The sequence below is a fragment of the Bos indicus x Bos taurus genome, chromosome 4 (genome assembly GCF_003369695.1).
Source record: "Bos indicus x Bos taurus breed Angus x Brahman F1 hybrid chromosome 4, Bos_hybrid_MaternalHap_v2.0, whole genome shotgun sequence".
Classification (NCBI taxonomy): domain Eukaryota; kingdom Metazoa; phylum Chordata; class Mammalia; order Artiodactyla; family Bovidae; genus Bos; species Bos indicus x Bos taurus.
The window spans coordinates 42,989,692-43,009,467 of record NC_040079.1 but is presented as its reverse complement, the minus strand read 5'-3'; the positions used below and the strand labels follow the sequence as shown (position 1 = coordinate 43,009,467).

At 57.2% G+C, this 19,776-nt stretch overlaps 1 protein-coding gene across 4 annotated transcripts; it reads right to left on the bottom strand.

The window, feature by feature from the left end:
* Positions 1–2,914: 2,914 nt before the first annotated feature.
* Positions 2,915–19,138, bottom strand: ZMIZ2 (zinc finger MIZ-type containing 2). Of its 4 annotated transcripts, none has more exons than XM_027539262.1 (20): positions 19,038–19,106; positions 12,768–12,902; positions 12,490–12,604; positions 11,982–12,184; positions 11,551–11,743; positions 11,033–11,296; positions 10,707–10,883; positions 9,950–10,027; positions 9,582–9,750; positions 8,798–8,942; positions 8,510–8,720; positions 7,755–7,860; positions 7,386–7,543; positions 6,439–6,506; positions 6,106–6,174; positions 5,616–5,860; positions 4,942–5,111; positions 4,619–4,858; positions 4,271–4,306; positions 2,915–3,914 (listed from the first exon to the last, which is right to left on the bottom strand). In XM_027539262.1, exons 2-20 carry the CDS (start codon positions 12,815–12,817, stop codon positions 3,807–3,809), a joined length of 2,805 nt encoding a protein of 934 aa, XP_027395063.1. In that variant the 5' UTR covers positions 12,818–12,902; positions 19,038–19,106; the 3' UTR covers positions 2,915–3,806. The 4 variants fall into 4 exon arrangements, with proteins under 4 accessions (XP_027395063.1, XP_027395062.1, XP_027395065.1 ...); XM_027539261.1 differs by lacking the exon at positions 19,038–19,106 and adding an exon at positions 18,695–18,802; XM_027539264.1 differs by lacking the exon at positions 4,271–4,306 and having other exon boundaries at positions 19,038–19,138.
* Positions 19,139–19,776: the final 638 nt, after the last annotated feature.

The following is a 19,776-nucleotide window of genomic DNA, read 5'->3' as shown; positions in this document are numbered from 1 at the left end:
AATGGTCCATCTAGTCAAGGCTATGGTTTTTCCAGTGGTCATGTATGGATGTGAGAGTTGGACTACAAAGAAAGCTGAGCGCCGAAGAATTGATGTTTTTGAACTGTGGTGTTGGAAAAGACTCTTCAGAGTCCCTTTGACTGCAAGGAGATCCAAGCAGTCCATCCTAAATGAGATCAGTCCTGAATAATCATTGGAAGGACTGATGTTGAAGCTGAAACTCCCAATACTTTGGCCACTTGATACAAAGAACAGACTCATTTGAAAAGGCCTTGATGCTGGGAAAGATTGAAGGTGGGAGGAAAAGGGGATGACAGAGGATGAGATGGTTGTATGACATCACCGACTCAGTGGGCATGAGTTTGAGTAGGCTTCAGAGTAAGTGATGGACAGGGAGGACTGAGGTGCTGCAGTCCATGGGGTCACAAAGAGTCAGACATAGCTGAACAACTGAACTGACTGACTGATCCTCCTAAGATGAGCTCATTAGTAATTTCCCTGGATTTCATTTCGTATTTTGGTCATTTGTTTCTTTTCCTTTAGTCAGTCTAGCTGAAGGTTTGTTCATTCTGTTGCTTTTCAAAGCAAACAACTTTGCTGACAATGGTTCTCTATTGTTTTCCTACTCGCTCTTCTGTTATTTCCTTCCATGAGCTCTGGATTTAGTTTTTTCTACTGCCTTTAGTTGTAGTTAGGTTGACTGAGCTCTCTATTTGTAGACATTTACATCTATAAATTTCCCTACTTAAACCGCTTTAAGTTCAATCGCTCGTGTCCAACTCTTTGCGACCCCATGAATTGCAGCATGCCAGGCCTCCCTGTCCATCATCAACTCCCGGAGTTTACCCAAACTCATGTGCATTGAGTCAGTGATGCCATCCAGCCATCTCATCCTCTGTCGTCCCCTTCTCTTCCTGCTTAATTGCATATTAGATTTTGGTGTGTAGGGCTACCCTGGTGGCTCAGTGGTAAAGGATCATCTGCCAATGCAGGAGACGACGGGTTATATCCCACATACTGCAGAGTAACTAAGCCCATGAGCCACAACTACTGAGCCCATGTTCCAGAGCCCAGGAAGCACAACCACTGAACCCGTACGCCACAGCTACTGAAGTCCAAGCACCGTAGAGCCCGTGCTCCACAAAATGAGAAGCCACGATAAAAAGCCTGCACACTGCAACAAGGAATAGACCCCTCTTGCCGCAACTAGAGGAAAGCCTGTGCTGCAACAAGGACCCAGCACAGCCAAAAAAAAAAATTTGCTTACAAAAACCAATTTGTGTAGTGTTTTATCCTGTAGTTCATTTGTGGTTTCTCCTTTGATCCTTCAGTTTTTGAAGTGTCCATTTCCACATATTTGAGTTTTCCAGCAGATAACAGTCTTCTGTTCTGTTACCTACATTTCACTGTGGTCAGACTACATTCTTTGTATGATTTCAACCTTTTTTTTATTGAGACTTGTTTTACAGTCTAACACGTGGTCTCTCCTGGAGAATGTTCCACATGCACTTAAAAATAACAGGTACTCTGCTTCTGTTGGGTGAACCGTTCTGTTAGGCCTAGTTGGCTTTTTTTTTTTTTTAAGATGTGTATTTGGTATGTACATTGTGCTTAGTCGCTCATTTGTGTCCAACTCTGTGACCCTTTGGACTGTAGCCCTCCAAGCTCCTGTCTGTGGGATTCTCCAGGCAGGGGATCTTCCTGACCTAGGAACAGAAACCTACATCTCCTGTCTTCAACACTGTAGGCACATTCTTCACCTGCTGAGCCATCAAGGACTTACTGGGATATACAATACATGAAGCATGTGAAACTCATGCAACCGCCACTCCCCTTGAGGATCAGGACCCCATTGATACTACCACCCTCCCTGGACACACCCATGCTGTTCCGACAGGGAGCACTGTGGCCAACATGTCGACCATCTTGCTTCCCTTCATCACTGCCTCATGTGTGTGAATCCATGAAATGCATATATTTGGTGTCATGTTTTGTAGAACGCCATCACATTTCATCAGCTCCCACAACTTAATTTCATCCTGCTCTGTTTGAGGAGACGCTGCAGTGACACCGGAGCTCGGCCCTGATGGTGTGCACTTGCCCCTCAGATCCTCCACTGCCACCCCCCGCCCTGGGTGGAGTTTGAGTAGCTAGAAGCATCTTGGCTCATCCCCACCTCCTGGTCTCTCCACTCCACCCAACATCCAGAATGTTACAGGCTGACGGTGCAGAGGCCCGGTGAGACCACAAGGTGGGACAACATTCCCAACTATGCCTAATGTCCCCCAGAACAGGTAGGGGAGCACGCCCCCCCACCCCTAGGGGTGGGCTCTGCTGGGCCTGTCCCTGATCCCGCTGCCTACCTGTCCTTAGGGTGGGCTTCTGGGCAAACCCTGGGGGCACTGTTCCTCCCTAAGCCTTTCTCTCCTTTTGTACCCTTGGGCAGGAACATGGCTGCAGAGGGATAGGAAGGCGCACACCTGGGGTTTCATGGTGTCAGTGGGCAACTTGGAGCTCCCCCGTCCTGGACACTGCCCCTCGTCCATTGGGGCCGGTCTCTGGGTGTGCTACCCCCTCTCCCTGACAGGGCTCATAAGCCTTTTCTGCTGGACTGGAAGGCCCATGGGGCCACTTGGGCAGTGAGCACACAGATGAACCAGTGTCCAGCTGGTCAGGCACTCAGACCCTGCTCCTTGGCCCCACAGCTGCTCCACGCCTGAGGCAAGCCCACACGGTGACGTGGTGGCAGATGTGTCTCCCAGCCCTGGTGACACTTCATAAATAGCTCTCTAGCCAGAGCCAACTTGGAAAATTCCAGGGACAAGGAAATTTACCTCGGGTTGCAAATAGCTGGGCCTTGCCTTAAGCAGGGAGCCCCGCCCATGTGTGGTAAGCAGGTTGAGCAGGAAGGAGGGACTTGGCAGGCCCACCACGAGGGAGTCCTTTAATAGAGACAGGCAGACAGGGGACACGACTTGGCCCTGCACCTAGAGTGTGGTGGCCCCTCCTCCCCCACCTGGCATGGCCCCAGGGTGGACGTGGGAGGACAGGTGGATTTAAAAAACACTGTGGGACCAATTCTTCACTCGTACAGAAAAGGGCAACTTGGGGGGAACAGGCTGCTGGAGAATCTGCACATGGAGCTGAGTCTGAGCCCGACCGCCAGTAGGAGGGAGCCTGCTGCCCCCCACCCCTCCCAGCCTGCACATGGGTGAGGGCAGGAGCCCATGGAGACCCACGCTGCACAGAGGGACCAGCCACCCTACATCTATTAGTGTTTCTACACTATGTACACTATTGTGCTTTAGAGCCCCCCACCCCCAGCCTCAGCCTGAAGCCCCTGCCATAGCAGGTTGGGCGAGACTAGGCCCCAGGACAGAGTAACCCCCTCCTTGCTGGCCTAGGGCCAAACGGGTCATTGAAACAGAAAGGTCAACGCTGGACAAGATGCAGGCTGGTGGGAGCAAGTGGGGTGGGGGGCCTGGGTGAGGCTGGAGTTCAGGGGTGGTGGGTATGCATGAACCAGGCAGGGCTGGACAAGCATGGGCTGGTACAGATGGGGGCAGGGCTGGGCATCTCCTCAAAAACAGTTCTGCAGCTGCAAACTGGGCCAGTGAGAACCCTGCCCCAGGGCTCCGCTCCCAGCCAGTGCAGTGCGGCCTCCAGCAGCCAGGTGTCAGGGGCGGGTCCCAGCTCCAGGTGTACACGTGGGGAGGGCCGCTGGTGTCAGGTGGGGCTGGGCTGGAAAGAAGGGTGCGAGACATTGGTGGGCATGTCTCTGCCAGCCAGGTGGTCGACGGATAGGGTCAGTTGTTCTCGAAGAGAGAAAGCAGGTCATCGTTGCTGTTCGTGGGGAGGTCAGGTGGGCCCAGGTAGGACAGCAGCTCATCAGGGTTAGTCAGTTCTGGAAGCAGCTGGGGACAAAGCAAACCTGATAGCAGCTCTGGCCTCAGACCTGCCACATCATCCCAACCGGGTCCCCAGGCCCAGCCGGGAAGTGGGGTGCCCCCCCGCTAGCCTCCAACACAGGCTAGCACCAGAGCCCCTCAGTCTGCTCCTCACAGGGCCTCTTCCTGCCGAAGACTGCTCTGCAACCGGGAATCACTTTTGTTAAGCTGTCCAAGGGCAACATGGAACACCCCGGCCCGTGAGGGGTCCTGAACACGAACAGCATGAATGCAGAAGGTAGAATTTTCTGCTTTGAGCTGTGCTTTCCACATTTTTTCACACTGAACTTTGTATTCATTTATCAGGATGGAGGGACAATCACCTGTCTTTTATGCACTGGTTCTGGCTCGCACACCACCTGTGAGTCAGACAAGTCAAGTCAGACCCTTGTATCACTGGCCACAAGCCAAGTCTTCCCGGGGACTCTGCATGTGCCATATTGGCGCGCAGGGCCCGAGAACCAGATGCCTGGACACAATCACCCCACAGCTACTCTGGACACCTGACACTCAACAAAAATGCTGGCATCACCCAGCCAGCTCTCCCCGTCTGGAAGCCATGGAGGAGTCACTGTCTTTCCTTCTGTGAAGTGCACGGACCCTGGGGACAACAGATAAGCACCCCCGATCCCCAGCTCCAAGTGCTCCCCAGCACAGGACCCAGTACTCACCTCCAGAGCCGGTTCCGGGGCCTCCCCTGCCCCAGACACGGGGGGCCCCATCATGCCTGTGGCAGCACTGAAGGCCAGCTCGCTGAGAGGCCCCGAGTTCACTGGGCCCAGAGCTGGCCGGGATGCTGGGGGAGGGTTTGGATGATGCAGCTGGGGCCCTGGGGGGCCTCCAAGGTTAGGGGCGTGCAGCCCTGGGGGCCCGGGGTTATGGGCTGGGTCCAGGTGACCTGCTGGTGCCATCTGAGGAGGAGAGAATAACCTAGTAAAACGGCTTGAGGGCTCCCTGGGGGGACACCTGCACAGCCCCTCGACTTGACACTGACCTGGCCTGGGAGGCAGGGGCCGGACTTCTCTGGCGTCAGGAGGTTGCTGGGGATGTCGGGTTGATAGGAGACAGGCGGAGGCCCTGGGGTGAACTCAGTCAGGGTTGGGGTGCTGGGTGTGGTGGGTGGGAAGGATTCGGGGAAGGTCCCGGGTCCCAAGAAGCTGGAACCTGAGAGAGGAGAGCCAGGTCCAGGTGAGGGCAGGGGGCTCACGCTGGCCAAGCCACAAGGGCAGACTGGCCACAGCACGGGTGGGACTCACTGCGCTCGCCCAGAGGATGTTGGCCTTTATGGAAGTTGCTACTTGGGCAAGGGCATTTCTTCTCGTTGCTGCTGGGGGAAGTGGTCATGACACTGCCAGGAGGCTGTGAGGGGACAGGAATGGGACCCACCACACCCAGATACTCCCACCCGCAGGCCTGGATGGGGCTGGTCTGGAAGTGTGTCAACACAGACCTCTGTTCCAAACCTCTGGAGAGGTGGGCACAGCCACAGCCCGGGCCCTGCTGCCGCCCATCCCCCACACCCAGCTGGGCATCTGTACCCCCAAGTCCCCAACCAGGCCCCCAGGCTTGTGGCCCTCAGAGCAATGCATTCACAGGCGGCAGACTGGTGGGAGAGGCTGGATCATCACCCAGGGGCCTAATTTTCCAGGGCGAGTCCCCTGTACTCACCCTGGCCAGGGTAGTCGCCAGGGGCCGGGGCTGAGGGGGGTTGCAGGGGGGTGAAGGGCGTGGCACCCGGGCCCAGGGCAGCGATCATCTCCATCACGCTGGGCATGAGCATGTGGGCAGGGCTCACAGTGCGGCAGCGCTTCAGCACTGGCCCATCTGGCTCTTCCTTGACGTGTAAGTCAGGCTTCACCGGCACTGGCTTCCAGCTGCACGTGGGGTCGATGGTGATCTCCTCGAAGTCAGAGCTGGGCGGGCACAGCGGGGCTGGTTACCAGCTGCCGTGCCGTCTCTCCCGGACCTGCACTGTTCCTAGGCCAACCTTCCACTCAAATGCTTGTGGCCGCCCAGCACGCTCCACGTGCCTGTGGCACCCAAGTTGGACGTGGATTCCGTCCACGGCCTGGAGCCGAGGCTGCTCCATGCTGAATCAGCACGGGGTGTCTCCCCGCCTGTCCCAGGGCTGCCCTCTGGGGCTGTAGGAAAGACTTACTTCTGAATGTAAATGAGAATGCCCAGCATGTACTGGTCCACCTCCAGGCCCTCCAGCAACGCCGTCTTGCTGTAGAAAACCAAGGGGACACAGCTCAGAAGGCTGGCCCGATCTCACCTGGGGCACGGGACCCATCACATCTCCACCCTCCGTGTGAGATGACCCTGCGTGAGGTCACTGCCTCGAGCAGCACCTTCCTTCCAGGCCTGTACTGTGAGCCCCACATCTGGGGCAGGCACTTCTCAGTGCTGATGGAAGGAAATGACTGTTAATAGTCCCTAAGGACGTGCCACCCACCCCCAGAGCCACGGGGACCATCTCTGACACACTCACTTGCACACGGGGCACCTCCAGGTCCCTCGCTCACAGTTAAGCTGTAAATAGGACTCCAGGTCAAAGCACTGCAGAGAAAGGGGAGACAGTTACTCACACTGGGGCTGGGGGTAACCCAGCCATGCCCTGCGAGCCAGCCCTGCAGTTTCAGGGACGTGGGGCTTATTTACTGCATGTTTGAGAAGGCGCATGTGCCAGGCTTTCACCATGGCACCATCCTCATGTAAGAGATAGGATGCCTACGGAGCCTTCATGGGAATGACGTGTGGCCAAAGCAAGAATTGGCCAACCGTGCTGATAGGGAACAACCTCCAAGACGTACAGCGATGGGTATACTGCTTATGTAACCAAAAGGTGGGGAGTGAGGGGGAGGGTGCGGGTACTTGTCTACCCACAGTGTTTCTGCAGAAAGAATCTGAGGTGCTGCTCCTGGGGGCAAGGCAGGGAGCAGACTGTGCCCTGCATCCCCAATGCTGTTTGAAATCGGAGCCCCAGGACTTCCCTGGTGGTCCAGGTGGGGCCATGCTCTCAATACAGGGGGCCTGGGTTTGATTCCCAGTCAGGGCACTCTATCTCACATGTTGCAACTCAGAGTTCATGTGCTGCAACTAAAGATTCTGCCCATAGTAACTGAAAGATCCCACATGGCCGCAACAAAGACTGAAGACCTGCACGCCACAACTAAGACGCAGTGCACCCAAGTAAGTAAATAAAAGAGTAAATGAGTAAAATGAGCCCCAAGAACCCAGTAAAACGGCTGTTATCCTTAGGATAATATTAGAAGAAACAAAAGCCCAGCCTGAGGGAAGAGGGCAGGGGAGCCAGGCCGCCTGTCCACTGGCTGGCCTGCCCTGCCGCCCACTAGCTGAGGTGCTCAGAGGCCACATCTGCCAAAAACAGTTAAACGGCAGCAAAATCTTTGGAAAAGCGCTGTGGTGACCACCCACCTGTATGTGGCGACAGTCGTGGCCCCGGGCAGGGAGCTGGATCCTGCGGAAGGTGATGGGGCACTTGAGGGCCACCTTGATGGCTGTCTGCTCCACCCCATCCTCTCCGTTGGGCCCTGGGGTGCCAGGGATGGTTCCGCTGCTGAAATTCCGCTTTACTGACACCAACAGGGGAAAGCAGGATGTGAGCGGGGGCAGCCAAGCAGGACTAGGCCACTGCTAGCTCAGCACCTCTGAGGGCCATTCTGGGACTGACCGCTACCCTCTGCACGGAGCCCCCGACCCAGAGGAGACAGCCTTGTCTAACATGTGGACGTGCCAGGTGTGGCAGTGGCCCCAGCAGGGCTGAGGAGCACGAGGGCCACTCACTCTTGGTGATGCAGTGCTCCGCGGGCAGGAGGCGCTTCTTGAGTAGGCCCTGCAGCACTGAGCGGACGGACGGCCGATGCACCAGCTGCAGCACGAAGAGGTGGGACTGCAACGGGAGGATGTGGTCGGCGGGGTGCGGCCCGGGGAGGCTATGTGCTGGCCCACTCTCTCTCACAGCTAATGCACAGGCAGGCTACTGCCGCGCCTCCCGGGCAGTCAGGAGCCCACACCCACAGCTATCGGTGAAGCTCACTGTGTGTCTGCACCAGTGTTCAACCAGGGCCTCTCTGTTGAAACACAATTATTCGAGAGGCCCCCGAGTGCACCCTGCCTACAGCATCCATTGGTATCCTATGCTGGGTCCACGTGATAACACCCTAGGCCCACAGGGCTGCATTAGGGCTACCTTGCCTCTGCTCCCTCCCACCTAAGCTGATCAGAGCTGCGCATCTAAGTGCCTCTTCTAGTGCTGCATCTGGAGCTGCCAGAACCCAGATGACTCCTTCAGGGTCAGCTGGGACTCGGGACTTTGTGAGCTTCTTCCAGGAAAGAGGCAAGCTTAGCTTGCTTCTCTTACATAATTAACATTTGAAGCTTACACGAGCATCAAATCTAGTTACTGAACCTAACCGGAAAGCTGCCAGGACATTTTTAACTGAGACCCTTTTCTCAAAGGCCCATCACGGGAAGGAGGAGAGCCAGTGCCATCTTCTTCAGTGATGACGGCCCCACCCTGCCCTGCTACGGGCACTCACGCAGCAGCAGGCGGTGACAGTGATCTGGATGGTGTTGCGGCCCGGCTGGCACACGTGCTTCAGGTAAAGGGGCTTGTGGGAGGTCTTGTTGTCGCCGCGCTCGATGGTGAGCGGGGTGGCGTTGACGCTGACCTGCACAGAGGCTGGCCAGTTGGTGTTCATCTGCCGGTCCTCGTGGTGGTAGCACTTGAACTGCAGCTCCAAGTCAGGCCTGCATGGGGAGGACGGACGCTGAGAGTCAGGGGGCGGCAGGTGGGGCCGCAAGCCGTGGGGCAGGCGTCCGCTCACCTCAGCATCAGGGTCTTGTAGACGGAGTCTCGGAGCTGGAAGGCATGGTTGCTCACCGCCAGATTGTGCTGCAGGCGGAAGGGCTCCAGGACAACCCCATCCCGCACAGGGAAGGTCAGCCGCAGCTCGTCACAGGGGCCACTGCCTGGAAGCAGGCCACGCAGGTGTGAGCAGGCCACCGGCCCTTGATGGCCACCAGGCCAGGTAGCCTGCCCCTGCCCCCATCATGGGGCCCATGGTGGAGGGGAGTGTGGCCCCTCGTCCCCTCCCATGGGGCTGGGGCTTAGGACAGCATCTCTCCTAGGACTCTGGGCTCAGCCTTCACCTCCAACGAAACAGGATCTTGGTGTCCTGCCATTCTTCCCTGCCTCAGTCACCTGGCCCAGTGATCCCTGCATCATGACTCTCGGAGAACACGCTCCCCACCCAAAAAGGTGGCGCTTCTGGTGCTTTCAGAGGGAGCAGGAGGCAGAAGAGGTATGAACGGGCCACCTGCCACCACCCCGGTGCTCAAGTCGGGGTTTTAAGACCCCAGTTGCTGCTGCTGCGGTGGTCTCCCAGATATCAGGAGTGGGCTTCTGGGGGCCCATACATACCCTGGAACCACACCCAAAACTTTGGGTACATGGCTATTTTTCTAGAGAGGTGATCTACACCTCAAATGGATTTGCAAAGAGCTCCATTAACAGAAAATAAAGGTGAAGCCCTCCCCTCACCCCTCAAGTTCTCTGCAGGACTCTCCAGAGCCTCCTGCCCACCTGTCCTGAGAGCAGACCTCACTCACCAGGTGGCGATGGATGTAAGTTGCTCACACTGGGCTTGAGGTCAGGCAGGAAGGGAGACTTGACCTCCTGGCTGGTAGACATGTAGGGGATGGTGCTGCCGGGGGTCATGGGTGGTGTGGGGCTCCCGGGCAGTGGGGAGCTGGGGTAGCCAGGGATGGAACGAGCAGGCTGTGGGGTAGAGCAAACAGCAGAGGTGGACTAGTAAGGGGGTGCTTATTCCTGGAGCACCCGCCGGGAACGGTCAGGACAGGGATGGGGGCAGCCCCAGGGGGGCTTGGTTGGGCCTCCACACGTCCTCCTGCTTGAGTGCCCTCTCTCCCTGCACCCACCCCGTGAGCCTCCCGCCCGCTTGCCCATCTGGCCATACCCCATTCAGGCCAGGCTGGCTGTAGCTGATGCTGCCCCCGTTGAAGCTGGCACCCTGCCCGTTGAACTGTTCTGCAGGCTGCAGGAGAGAAAACCGCGTGAGCCTGGGGCTGCCGCCTGCCTCTGAGCAGGGCCTGGAACTGACCCTAGGAGAGGGCTGGGGACAAGGGAACTCGGCACATGCATGGGTGGGTGTTGGCCTTTTTTCTTCTTTATACACTTTTTGGGTTTTCCAAATAATCTACAGGGAGCACACACAGATGTCATAATTTACAGAATTACCACTACAGAAAAAGAGCTGAACCCACACATCAGAGGGATTTACAGGGAAGCCACAGAGGCTGAAAGGACATAGGTACTCACATCTCCTCGCCCTTCTCCAGCAGCACCTCTGTCACTCAGGCCCTTCCTGACCCCTCTGCCTGTCCCCTCGCTGGGCTACTTGGCAGCAAGCTGAGGGAATGGGGACACTTTTCCCTAAAGTGGCTTGGTACTTGCCTGATGCTCCGTGCTATTCCCTATACCATATCTCACGGTGTAGGAGCCTCTCAGAGAGGCTCCTTTCAAACCTGAACGCCTGTCCTGGGAGCTGCCCTACACTGGTCAGGACCCCTGTGAAGCTCGTGGCTGCCTGGTCACCTGAGCACTCTGGGGCCCACTCCCTAGCCGGCCCTGGCTGCCTCAAGGTCTGTCTGTGTCCCACAGTGCTGGGCGTGGGGCCAGCCAGGGTCACAGAGGCGGGGGTGAACCGGCCCTACCTTGTAGTGTGGTCCCGCAGGGCTGGCGGTGGACAGGGATGGGCTCGCGCCCTGCTGCAGGGGCAGCCTGTGCCCGGGGTAGGAGGATGGGGCAGGGGGCTGCCCAGGGCCAGGTACGTACTGGGTGGCACCAGGCGTATACTGGCCTCCTGGCAGGTACTGCTGCCCAGGGTACACCTGAAGAAGGAAGAGGCAAAATGCCAAGAAGAGGTGTCGGGGAAGCCGGTTCCCACAAGGGACGATGGTGTCCCTCATCAAGCATGGCCAGTTCTCTCACATACAATGGCTCTGATGGCCCTCGTGGGGAGGGAAGCCCAGCTACTCACCTCGCCCGAGTAGGCTCTCTTGACACCCTGTCGGGGCAGCGGCTGGGCCTGGGGGGGGCCCGGGTACCCTTGCTGGGGCAGGCGCTGCCCTGCATAGAGGGGCACCATGCCCACTGCCCGGGTGGAGTTCATGCCCATGGAGCTCATGCTGGAGGGGCCCATCAGCCCTCCCACGCTGGCTGGGTTCATGCTGCTGGGCACGCTGGGCCCTCGGGGACCACCGTGCTGCAAGAACTGGCTGTTAAAAGACTGTCCAGCCCCCATCTGGGAAAAGAAGACAAGAACCATCCAGACCTTATCCACCAGTGTGGGCGCCACCCCCAAGCCCACCCCTTGCAGGCAGGCTGTCCCCAGCCCGGGTCCTCTCCCCTCAGCTCCCCACTCCTTTCCTGTCTCATCTTCATCACTCCTGGAATACAGCCTGCACGTCCCCAAGCCCTCCACCCTGGTTGCCTGACAGGCGCCTGTCTTCTGGGCCAGCACACATGGGCCACACAGGAGAAGCTGCGGGGCCTCACCGCTCCGTACTGGCTCAGCTCCTGACTCTGCTTCTCCTGGAGGGCGGCCACGGTGGCCGTGGCTGTGGCGGTGGCCGTGGCGGCGGCAGCAGCCACTGCAGCAGCCGCCGCTGCTTGAGTGAAGTCGGTGGATGGCCGTGTGGCGTGTGAGGGGAGGCCCAGGCCCCCCGGACCCCCTGGGCCACCTGCATACCTGCAAGAGACAGACGGCTCAGCTCAGAGGCACTTCCCTGGCCTCTCCTTGGGGGCACATGGCACCTATGGGGAGCCCCATTTTTTCCCAGACACCCCATCATTAGCTCGGGAGCTGGCAGGAGCAGCAGAGTCATAGTAACTCCTGACCACACAGTTCCCTGGTGCCCACCAAGCAAGAAGCATCGCCCCCCAGAGGGCTCCTGGCACACCTGCCAGGGGAGGAGGGCCCTGCTTACCCGGTAGTGAAGCCAGGGCCCCCGGGGTAGACCCCGCGGCCATACACCCCTTGTGGCACGTAGCCCTTGTTGGCACCACCCTCACCGAATGCCTGCTGTCCGAGGCACTGTGGGGAGCTCAGGGCGGAGCTGCCGCCTGCCATGCCGGGCATCACGGAGCTGCCGGGGGGGCTCCCTGCAGGGCCCATGGGGTTCCCCAAAACCTACAAGGAACCGAGAATCACTAAAGGAGACCATGCAAACAACCTGCTTCGTGCAGTGGTTCTAAAGTGGTGGAAAGAAGAGGCCTGGCAGGTGAGGAGGTGGAGGTGGGGGCAGAGGGGAGGGGTGGTCCAGAGGGGTCATGGGGAGCTGTGCACATGTCCGGGTGTGGAGGCCAGGATCCCATGCCATGCATGAAAGAGCTAGTCTCTGAGGACGTGGGAGACTCAAGAAGCCCTAGCTCCACGCCTCCAAGACCTAAGCTGGGCACTGACACCTCCCAGGGTGGGGCCAGGGCTGGGCTCACCTGGCTCTGTGCTGCGTTGCCAACTCCCCACACGGTTGTGACCACAGACAGTGATCCTGCTGGCTGAGTGGCACTCTGTTGCCAAGGCACCGCCTCATATGCGAATGGACCATCACTGCACAGAGAGGCACAGGTGGAGAGCCTGGGTCAGGAGGCCTCAGGTGCCGAGAACCCCACCGGGGAGGATCTGAAGGCTGAGAGCAGCGGGGTCCCACTCTACCACCACCTTCCCACGTTCTGAGGCCTAAGAGGGGAGGGCAGCCGGAACCCCCACTCACCTGTGTGGTGCGGGGGGCAGGGCAGGTTTCATGGGGTTCATGGGGTTCATTGGCTTGGGAACAGCCTGAAGGCCAGGTCTGCGGGAGGCAGGAAGCGGCCCTCACCGGTGCTCACGTGAGACTTGGCTGCTCTGGCTGCAGGGACAAGGGGGACGGAAGTGCGTGGAGACGCACCTGGGAGAACCAAGCCCTGTCCTGCCTCTGCTCTGGAAGGTAGGGAGGGTGACGGGGACCTGGGGGCCCACTCAGCATGCAGGGGGAGCAGTCAGGCCACCCTGGCATTGGCCCGACCTTACACTGCCCACCCTGGCAAACCTCTGCTCGCACCACCCCTCTACATCTAGCCCAGAAGCTAGCATTAGCCCTTGCTGGTCAGGCCCTGCCACCACGAGCCCCTGGAATACCTTTGGAAGATGGAAGAAGGCTTTCTGATCCCCAAAACCTTCCACATTCCCCCTCCCTACCTGAAGGCGTGGATACACATAAAAGCCAGGGAGCATTCAGGACCCAACTGTCAGAATCCACCCCGGCTCCTCTGCTCCAACCACACACAAGGCCCCAGGGTGGAGGGCAAGGCCAGAAGCACACAGGGGGCCAACATGAGGCACTACCCCGCCCCATGGTGGGCAGGCCCTCCAGATGCCAGAGTCACAGGGTCAGCTATCCTTCAGCCAGATTGGGGGCTGGGGGTGTGTGTGTGTGGGACGCCTGCTGGAACTTGGTGTGGGGTCAGCAGCTCATCCTTGGCTGGCAGCGCCCCCACCCCAGGGCAGAAGAAGGGTGACATGTGCCCACTCCCTCATTCTGAGGCCAAGGGGGCTGCCTGGGGCAGACCTGACCCCTACAGATTGCCTGACATCCTAGGTGATGATGCAACAAAGCAGGGACGCACACACAGCACAGTGGACAGAGGGCTGGTGGTGACCCAGTGGACACTCATGGAACTTGTGTGCCAATGCTGGAAAGGGGGGATGCTTCCCCCCACCATGTGGGGCCAGCTCTCTTCCACTTAGCACCTCAGAAAACCAGCGAAGCAGTGGTTGGCTTCTCCTCCGGGCTGCCAACGCCTTCAGACACCACCACAAGCAAACCCTTCACCTACCAGGCTGAGGGCCCTTGCTGGCACTCCCAGGGCCACTTACACACACACACACACACACACACACACACACACACACACACACACACAACCTGGGGAAGCTAACTTGCAGAGGTTCAGTCTGGCCTCCTCAGAACTCATACAGAAGCGAGCGGGCAACCCTGGGACTCACTCAAGCCCAGAGCTCACACTCCGTCCAGGCCCCCCACAGAGCACTGGGGTAAGCAGGTCCCGGAACTGGGAGGGGAGGTGATGGATTAGACAAGCAGAGGAAAGAGGCATCTGGTGGGCTTGTCCACCTCATACCTGACCCTGCCCCCCTTCCCTATGGTCCTCCCCAGAGGAGTCAAGCTCCAGACCATGTGACAACCAGGAAGCAGAGGCCAAAAAAGCAAGGGGCTGGTGGCTCCAGAAGGCTCAGGGGTCGCTGGACTCGGGCCTGGGAGCCAGAATCACCCAGCCAGGCAGGGGAAGGCTGGTGGTCCCCAGTGGGGGCAACCACCAGGATGGTGACACTGTAATGAGGGATGGGGGGAGCTGCCAAAAGATAGAAACTCCCCCCAGACCTGCTGAGTGGGGCCTGGAGCAATATATGGGGTTTTCAGGACTTAGAACATAGGCAGGCTACTCTAGACTGTGGTGTTGGCAGGGGGATTGACTCAGAGGTTAACAGAACAAACTAGGCAACTCAATAGAGACCCACGCAAACATACCCAATGGACAAAGTTTTTGACAAAGATGCAAAAAGGAGGAAAGACAGTATTTTCAACAAATGGTGCCGGACCTACTGGACATGCAAATGCAAAAGACAAACATAAACCAAAAAAACCACCTAAACTTAGAAATTAACTTGAAGTGGGTCATAGATTTTAAACATATAGCACAAAATCATAAGAACTTTCTTAGGTTTGACACCAAAAGCATGATTCATAAAAGGAAAAATTGAATATTTCTGTTCTGTGAAAGACCCCACAAAGAGGATGAAGAGATAAGTTACAGACTGGAAGAAATATCTGCAAGCCACATATCTGACAAAGGACAAGTATCTAGAATGTATAAAGAACTCTCAAAACACAAAAGTTAAAATTAGAAGACAGGCAAAAGATATGGAGACATTTCACCAAAGAGGATGTACAGATGGCAAATAAACATCCGAAAAGATGTTCACCACCACTGGCCATCAGAGAAATGCAAATTAAAACCACACCGAGGTATCGCTACACACCTACCACGATGGCTAAAACAAAAAAAACAGTGTGATTTCCCTGGTGGTTCAGTGGCTAAGACTCTGCATTCCCAATGCAGGGGGCCTGGGTTGGATCCCTGGTCAGGGAACTAGATCCCACATGCTGCAAAGATCCCACATGCCACAATTAAGACCTGTCACAGCCAACAACAAAAAAAGTGACACCATCAAATGCTGGCTAGGAGAAATTGGGTCTCTCATGCATGGGTGGTAGGAATATAAAATGGTACAGCCACTCTGAAAAATGATTTGGTAGTTTCTTATAAAACAAAGCATGCAGCTACTAGACAACCAGGGCTTCCCTGGTAGCTCAGATGGTAAGACTCCTCCTGCAATGAAGGAGACTTGGGTTTGATCCCTGGGTTGGGAAGATCCTCTGGAGGAAGGCATGGCAACCAGTATTCTTGCCTGGAGAATCCCCACGGACAGAGAAGCCTGGTGGGCTACAGTCAATGGGGTCGCAAAGAGTCAGACACGACTGAGTGACTAAGCACATAGCACACTATACAACTTAGCAACTGTATTCCTGAACATTTATCTCAGAGAAGGGTAAACCTAGATTCACACAAAAATCTGTATGTGAATATTTATACAGTTTTATTCCTAATAGCCAAAGAATGGAAACGCAGATATCCTTCAATGGTGAAGAGTTAACCAACTGTGAGCCTGGAGGCATAAAAAGGTAGGGCTACTGATACAGGCACCAACCTGCAGGAATCTCCAGAGAACCATGCTGCGTGGAAAAAGCCAGTCCCCAAAGGTTACACATTTTATGATTCCCTTTACATAACATCCTTGAAATGACGGAATTACACAAATGGAGAGCACACGGGTGGCGGCCAGGGGTTAAACATGGGGAGCAGGGAAGCGAAGCCAATGGGAATATAGAAGGTGGGCATGGAATATCTGTATCAACTGTATTGATGGAGTTGTACTCTCCAGTGATGTTGTGCTACACTTTTACAAGATGTTACCACTAGGGAAACCCAGTAAAAGATACAGAGCTCTCTGTGTTATTTCTTGTAACATTTTAAGAATCTATAATTCTCTCAAACTACAAATTTAGTTAATGTACAAACACCACCAGCTCTATCTCCCCACAGAGATGCTCTGGGCCATCATTTCCCACACTGAAGCTGGCTGGATTGGCCAGGCCCACTTTGCTGTCCCAAAGGGAAGAGCAGGAAGAAGACAGGGCCCCCTGGCCCGGGTCAGAGTCCCAGGGCAAGCTGTGTTAGTTCACAACTGCAGCTTCTCCAACGGCAGCTCACCAGAACTCAGCCCCACTTTGAGTTCAGAGGGTGGAGTGAGGCCAAAGACTTGCATTTCCAGTAAGTTTGCAGGTGCTGCTGCTGGTACCACAGTTTGAAAGCCCCGGAGAGCTGGGGAGGAGGGGGGACAGGGCAGGTGCAGGGCGGGGGCCCCTGTGGAGGCTGCTGGTCTGGGGCCCAGTGCAGCTTCCTATATCACGTGAGTCTGGGGAATTCCACCCCTATGACTTCTCTGCTGTGGACAAGACCACAGACATTTCCAGTTCCCCCCGCCCCCGAGCTTACTGAGCGGGGGCAGTGACTTCCTGCCAAGCTCCTGAACCAAGTCAGCTCTCTTCCCTGACAAGCCCCAAACTCTCCAGGTTGGGGACTGGGGGACCCTCTGCTCCTGACAAAGGGAGAGAGATGTGGTGTGAGTGCAGACCCTCCTCCCACCTCCTGGCCGTCAGAGGAAGAGTTAAGAAGGAGCCTGGGTGTGTGCAAGGCCAGGGCCAGCCTCTGGTGGCTTCCTGCTGGTGGGGGGCTTTCCCTGTACATCAGCTCTCACTGGAAGCCAGGACCTTGGCAGAAAGCCCTGGTGTGATGTCAGTCTAGAAGGCCACATGGCTTTCGGGGGGTCAGATCACATTTTTCTCCAGTAAAAGAGCTACAGACAACTCACTTCTCACACCCCCCTTTCCCAGGACCTCAGAGCATCCGCACTGCTGCCTCCAAAGGCAGATGTTACCATGGGTCAACCTCTTCTGCCCTCACTCCATGCTCCTTGCCTAGGCACCCAGCAGCAGCACGCCTCACAACCACCCACCAGACCCCAGGAGGGCAGTGCCAACACAGTCATAGAGCAGGGACTCGCTGCCTCCTCCAGCACAGGGAATCCACAGTTACCGGTGACAGGCCCCAAACAGAGGAACACTGGAGTCAAACAGACTCAGAGAAGGGAAACTAACAGCTCAAGAGTCCCGGGAGGACATATAAGTGGGGGGCTCACATGCTCAAGTGGCTGAAGTCCTGCCCCTCGACTTGGAAGGCCACACACTGACTGGCTGGCTGAAGTGTTCAGAGTTCATTCAAGATGCCCAGGAAGGAGCTCTGCTCAACGGCCCAGGTGTGGGAAATTCCAGAGAACAGCTGAAGGGCTGCCCTGCCCTGAGCCTCAGTTTACAATGTGGAAAATGGGTATGTGGTGGCCACTCTAGGACCAAGAGAGGGGAGGACACATGACCCCCTTTAAATCATCAGCCCCGGCTCCCATCCTGGATCCAAGGGCTAGCGGACACTCCATGCGGAGGCCTGGCTGCCTCTGGAGATCAATCCTATGATCGGGAGTCCTCCCCAGGTACATCCTACCAGTCCTTCTGAATCTGTCTCTCATTATCTCACCTTTCTCTTTCCAGCCAGGAGCCACCCTCTGGGTGTGACAAGTCCCCAAGGCCAGTACTCACTGGGTGAGGTTAGGAATCCTTCACCTATCCTGTTACCTCTGTCTAGCTTCTTCAAGGGAAGCCCTCTGGTTCCAGTGTGACAGGATTTGGTGGGTGAGTCTGTGATCGCCCTATCAACTGTCTTACAGATTGAGTCACATGTTCTGTGTATTTCCCTGTGAAATCTTCTGAGATAATACAAATGACTTAAATACATCACCATGGATATTCCGCAACTATCAGGAAGAGAGTACAGGGAACACGACGTAGGGGAGCAGGTCTAGGGGAGGCAAGGAACGTTCGGAGGAGCAGGGTAGGGGGGTACAGGGCAGCGGGGAGCAGATGGGGGAGGCTAGGGTAGGACACCCCTAGGAGGGAAGGCTGGACACGGTCCCGCCTGAGCTTCAGTATGTCCTGTTGGGAAAACAGTATTTCCACCAAAATCTCGGCTGGGGGCTGAAATGTTAGGGTCGCCAGCCCCAGAGCACACCTTCGCGGGTCTCACATCTCGTGCCAACGGCACGCACGGCCCGGAGGGGCCCTAAAGGTGAGCCTTCAGGACACAGCGCAGAAAGGAGGGAGCGGGGCCAGTTTGGGTGAGGGCCCGTGTGAGGCTCCTGCCCAGACACCTTGGGCGCTTGGACGGATTCCGGCCAGCCGCAACAAAGGCTCAGGTGAGGGGTCGCCTCGGCGCGCAGCGGGCCAGTCGGCCCAGGACCACGACGCACGCGCCGCAGGTGCGGCAGGTGGGCGGCAGGGCCGGCTCCAGCCCCGTCGGGGCCCCGCCGAGGCGATGCAGCGCCGGGCCCGGGGACGCCGCACCTGCCGCCTCCCGCACCTGCCGCACCTGCCGCCCCCGCCGCCCGCACCTGCCCGCCTGGTCCGCTCACCTCCTCGCCGCCCGGCCCGGCCCCTCGCCGCTGCGGCCCCCGGTCCGCGCTGCTCCATGCGCTCAGCCCGCCCTCAGCGCCGCCCGCCGCCCCGGGGCTGCCGCCGCCCGCGCCATCGCGCCGCCGCCCGCTCCGAGGGCACAATGGAGCCGCCGAGTCGCTCATGCATATGCATGACGCCGCGCGCCGGCCCCGCCCCCAGGCCAGAGCAGTGGAGCCCCGAGACAGCGTTCGGGCGCGGGTGGCCGCGGGCCTGCGCAAGCTAGGGCGGCTGGCCGGCCAGGAGCGGGGCAGGGAGGGAGGACGGCTTGGGGATGACCTGCGCTCCCCGCCCCTTCCACACCTTTCCAGGCGCAGCGTCTGCGGAGTCACCAGCGCTTGCTCTCCGCTCTCTGCCGGGGCGGAGCAGAGGAGGCGGGGCCTGAAAGAGGGCGGATCCAGGAGGAGGGGTGGAACCGGGCGGGTGGGAGGCGGGGCCTGGAAGAGGGCGGAGTCTTGTCGGAGGCCGGGTCTGCGGAGGTGACCCCGTGTCAATGGGCCACTTCTGGGAAGTGTCTTGTAGGAAAAACCACGCGGAATCACACAACGCATTCTCCTCACTGTTCTCTCATCTTCCTAGAGTGCGTCCTGTTGAAACATTGTTAGTCACTCGACTTCTAGCCAGATGAAGCAACCTCTCTGGTGGGTTGGCATCTCCATATGCTATTATCAGTCTTTAAGTTATTCTCGACTATTATCTACCTTTCCTTTAGGAAGACCACATTCTCCTGATTACCCACTTTTTTTTTTTTTTTTTTATTGTAGTAAAATACAGCAACAAAGTTTACCATCCTTACCAGTTTTAAGTGTACAGTGGTGTTAAGCACATTCCCCACTATCACATATCCATCACCACCCATAGCTTTTTCATCTCCTAAAAGTGACACTTTGTACTCATCAAACAATAGTTCCCCATCCGCCTCCCACCCACCATTCTACTTTCTGTCTCTGAATCTGACTCCTCTAGGAACCTGATAGAAGTGGAATCATACAGTATTTGTCCATTTGTGACTGATGTCTTGAAAGTCACTCAGTCATGTCCA

Bases quoted from the DNA above. Each gene is read 5' to 3' on its own strand.
- ZMIZ2 (XM_027539262.1), bottom strand. From the start codon at position 12,817: ATGAACCCCATGAACCCCATGAAACCTGCCCTGCCCCCCGCACCACAC. The intron at 9,751-9,949 runs GTATGGCCAGAT...TCTACCCCACAG, and splicing joins GCCAGCCTGGCCTGAATGGG to CCTGCTCGTTCCATCCCTGG. The intron at 4,307-4,618 runs GTGAGTACTGGG...TCTGACTCACAG, and splicing joins CCCCGGAACCGGCTCTGGAG to GTGGTGTGCGAGCCAGAACC.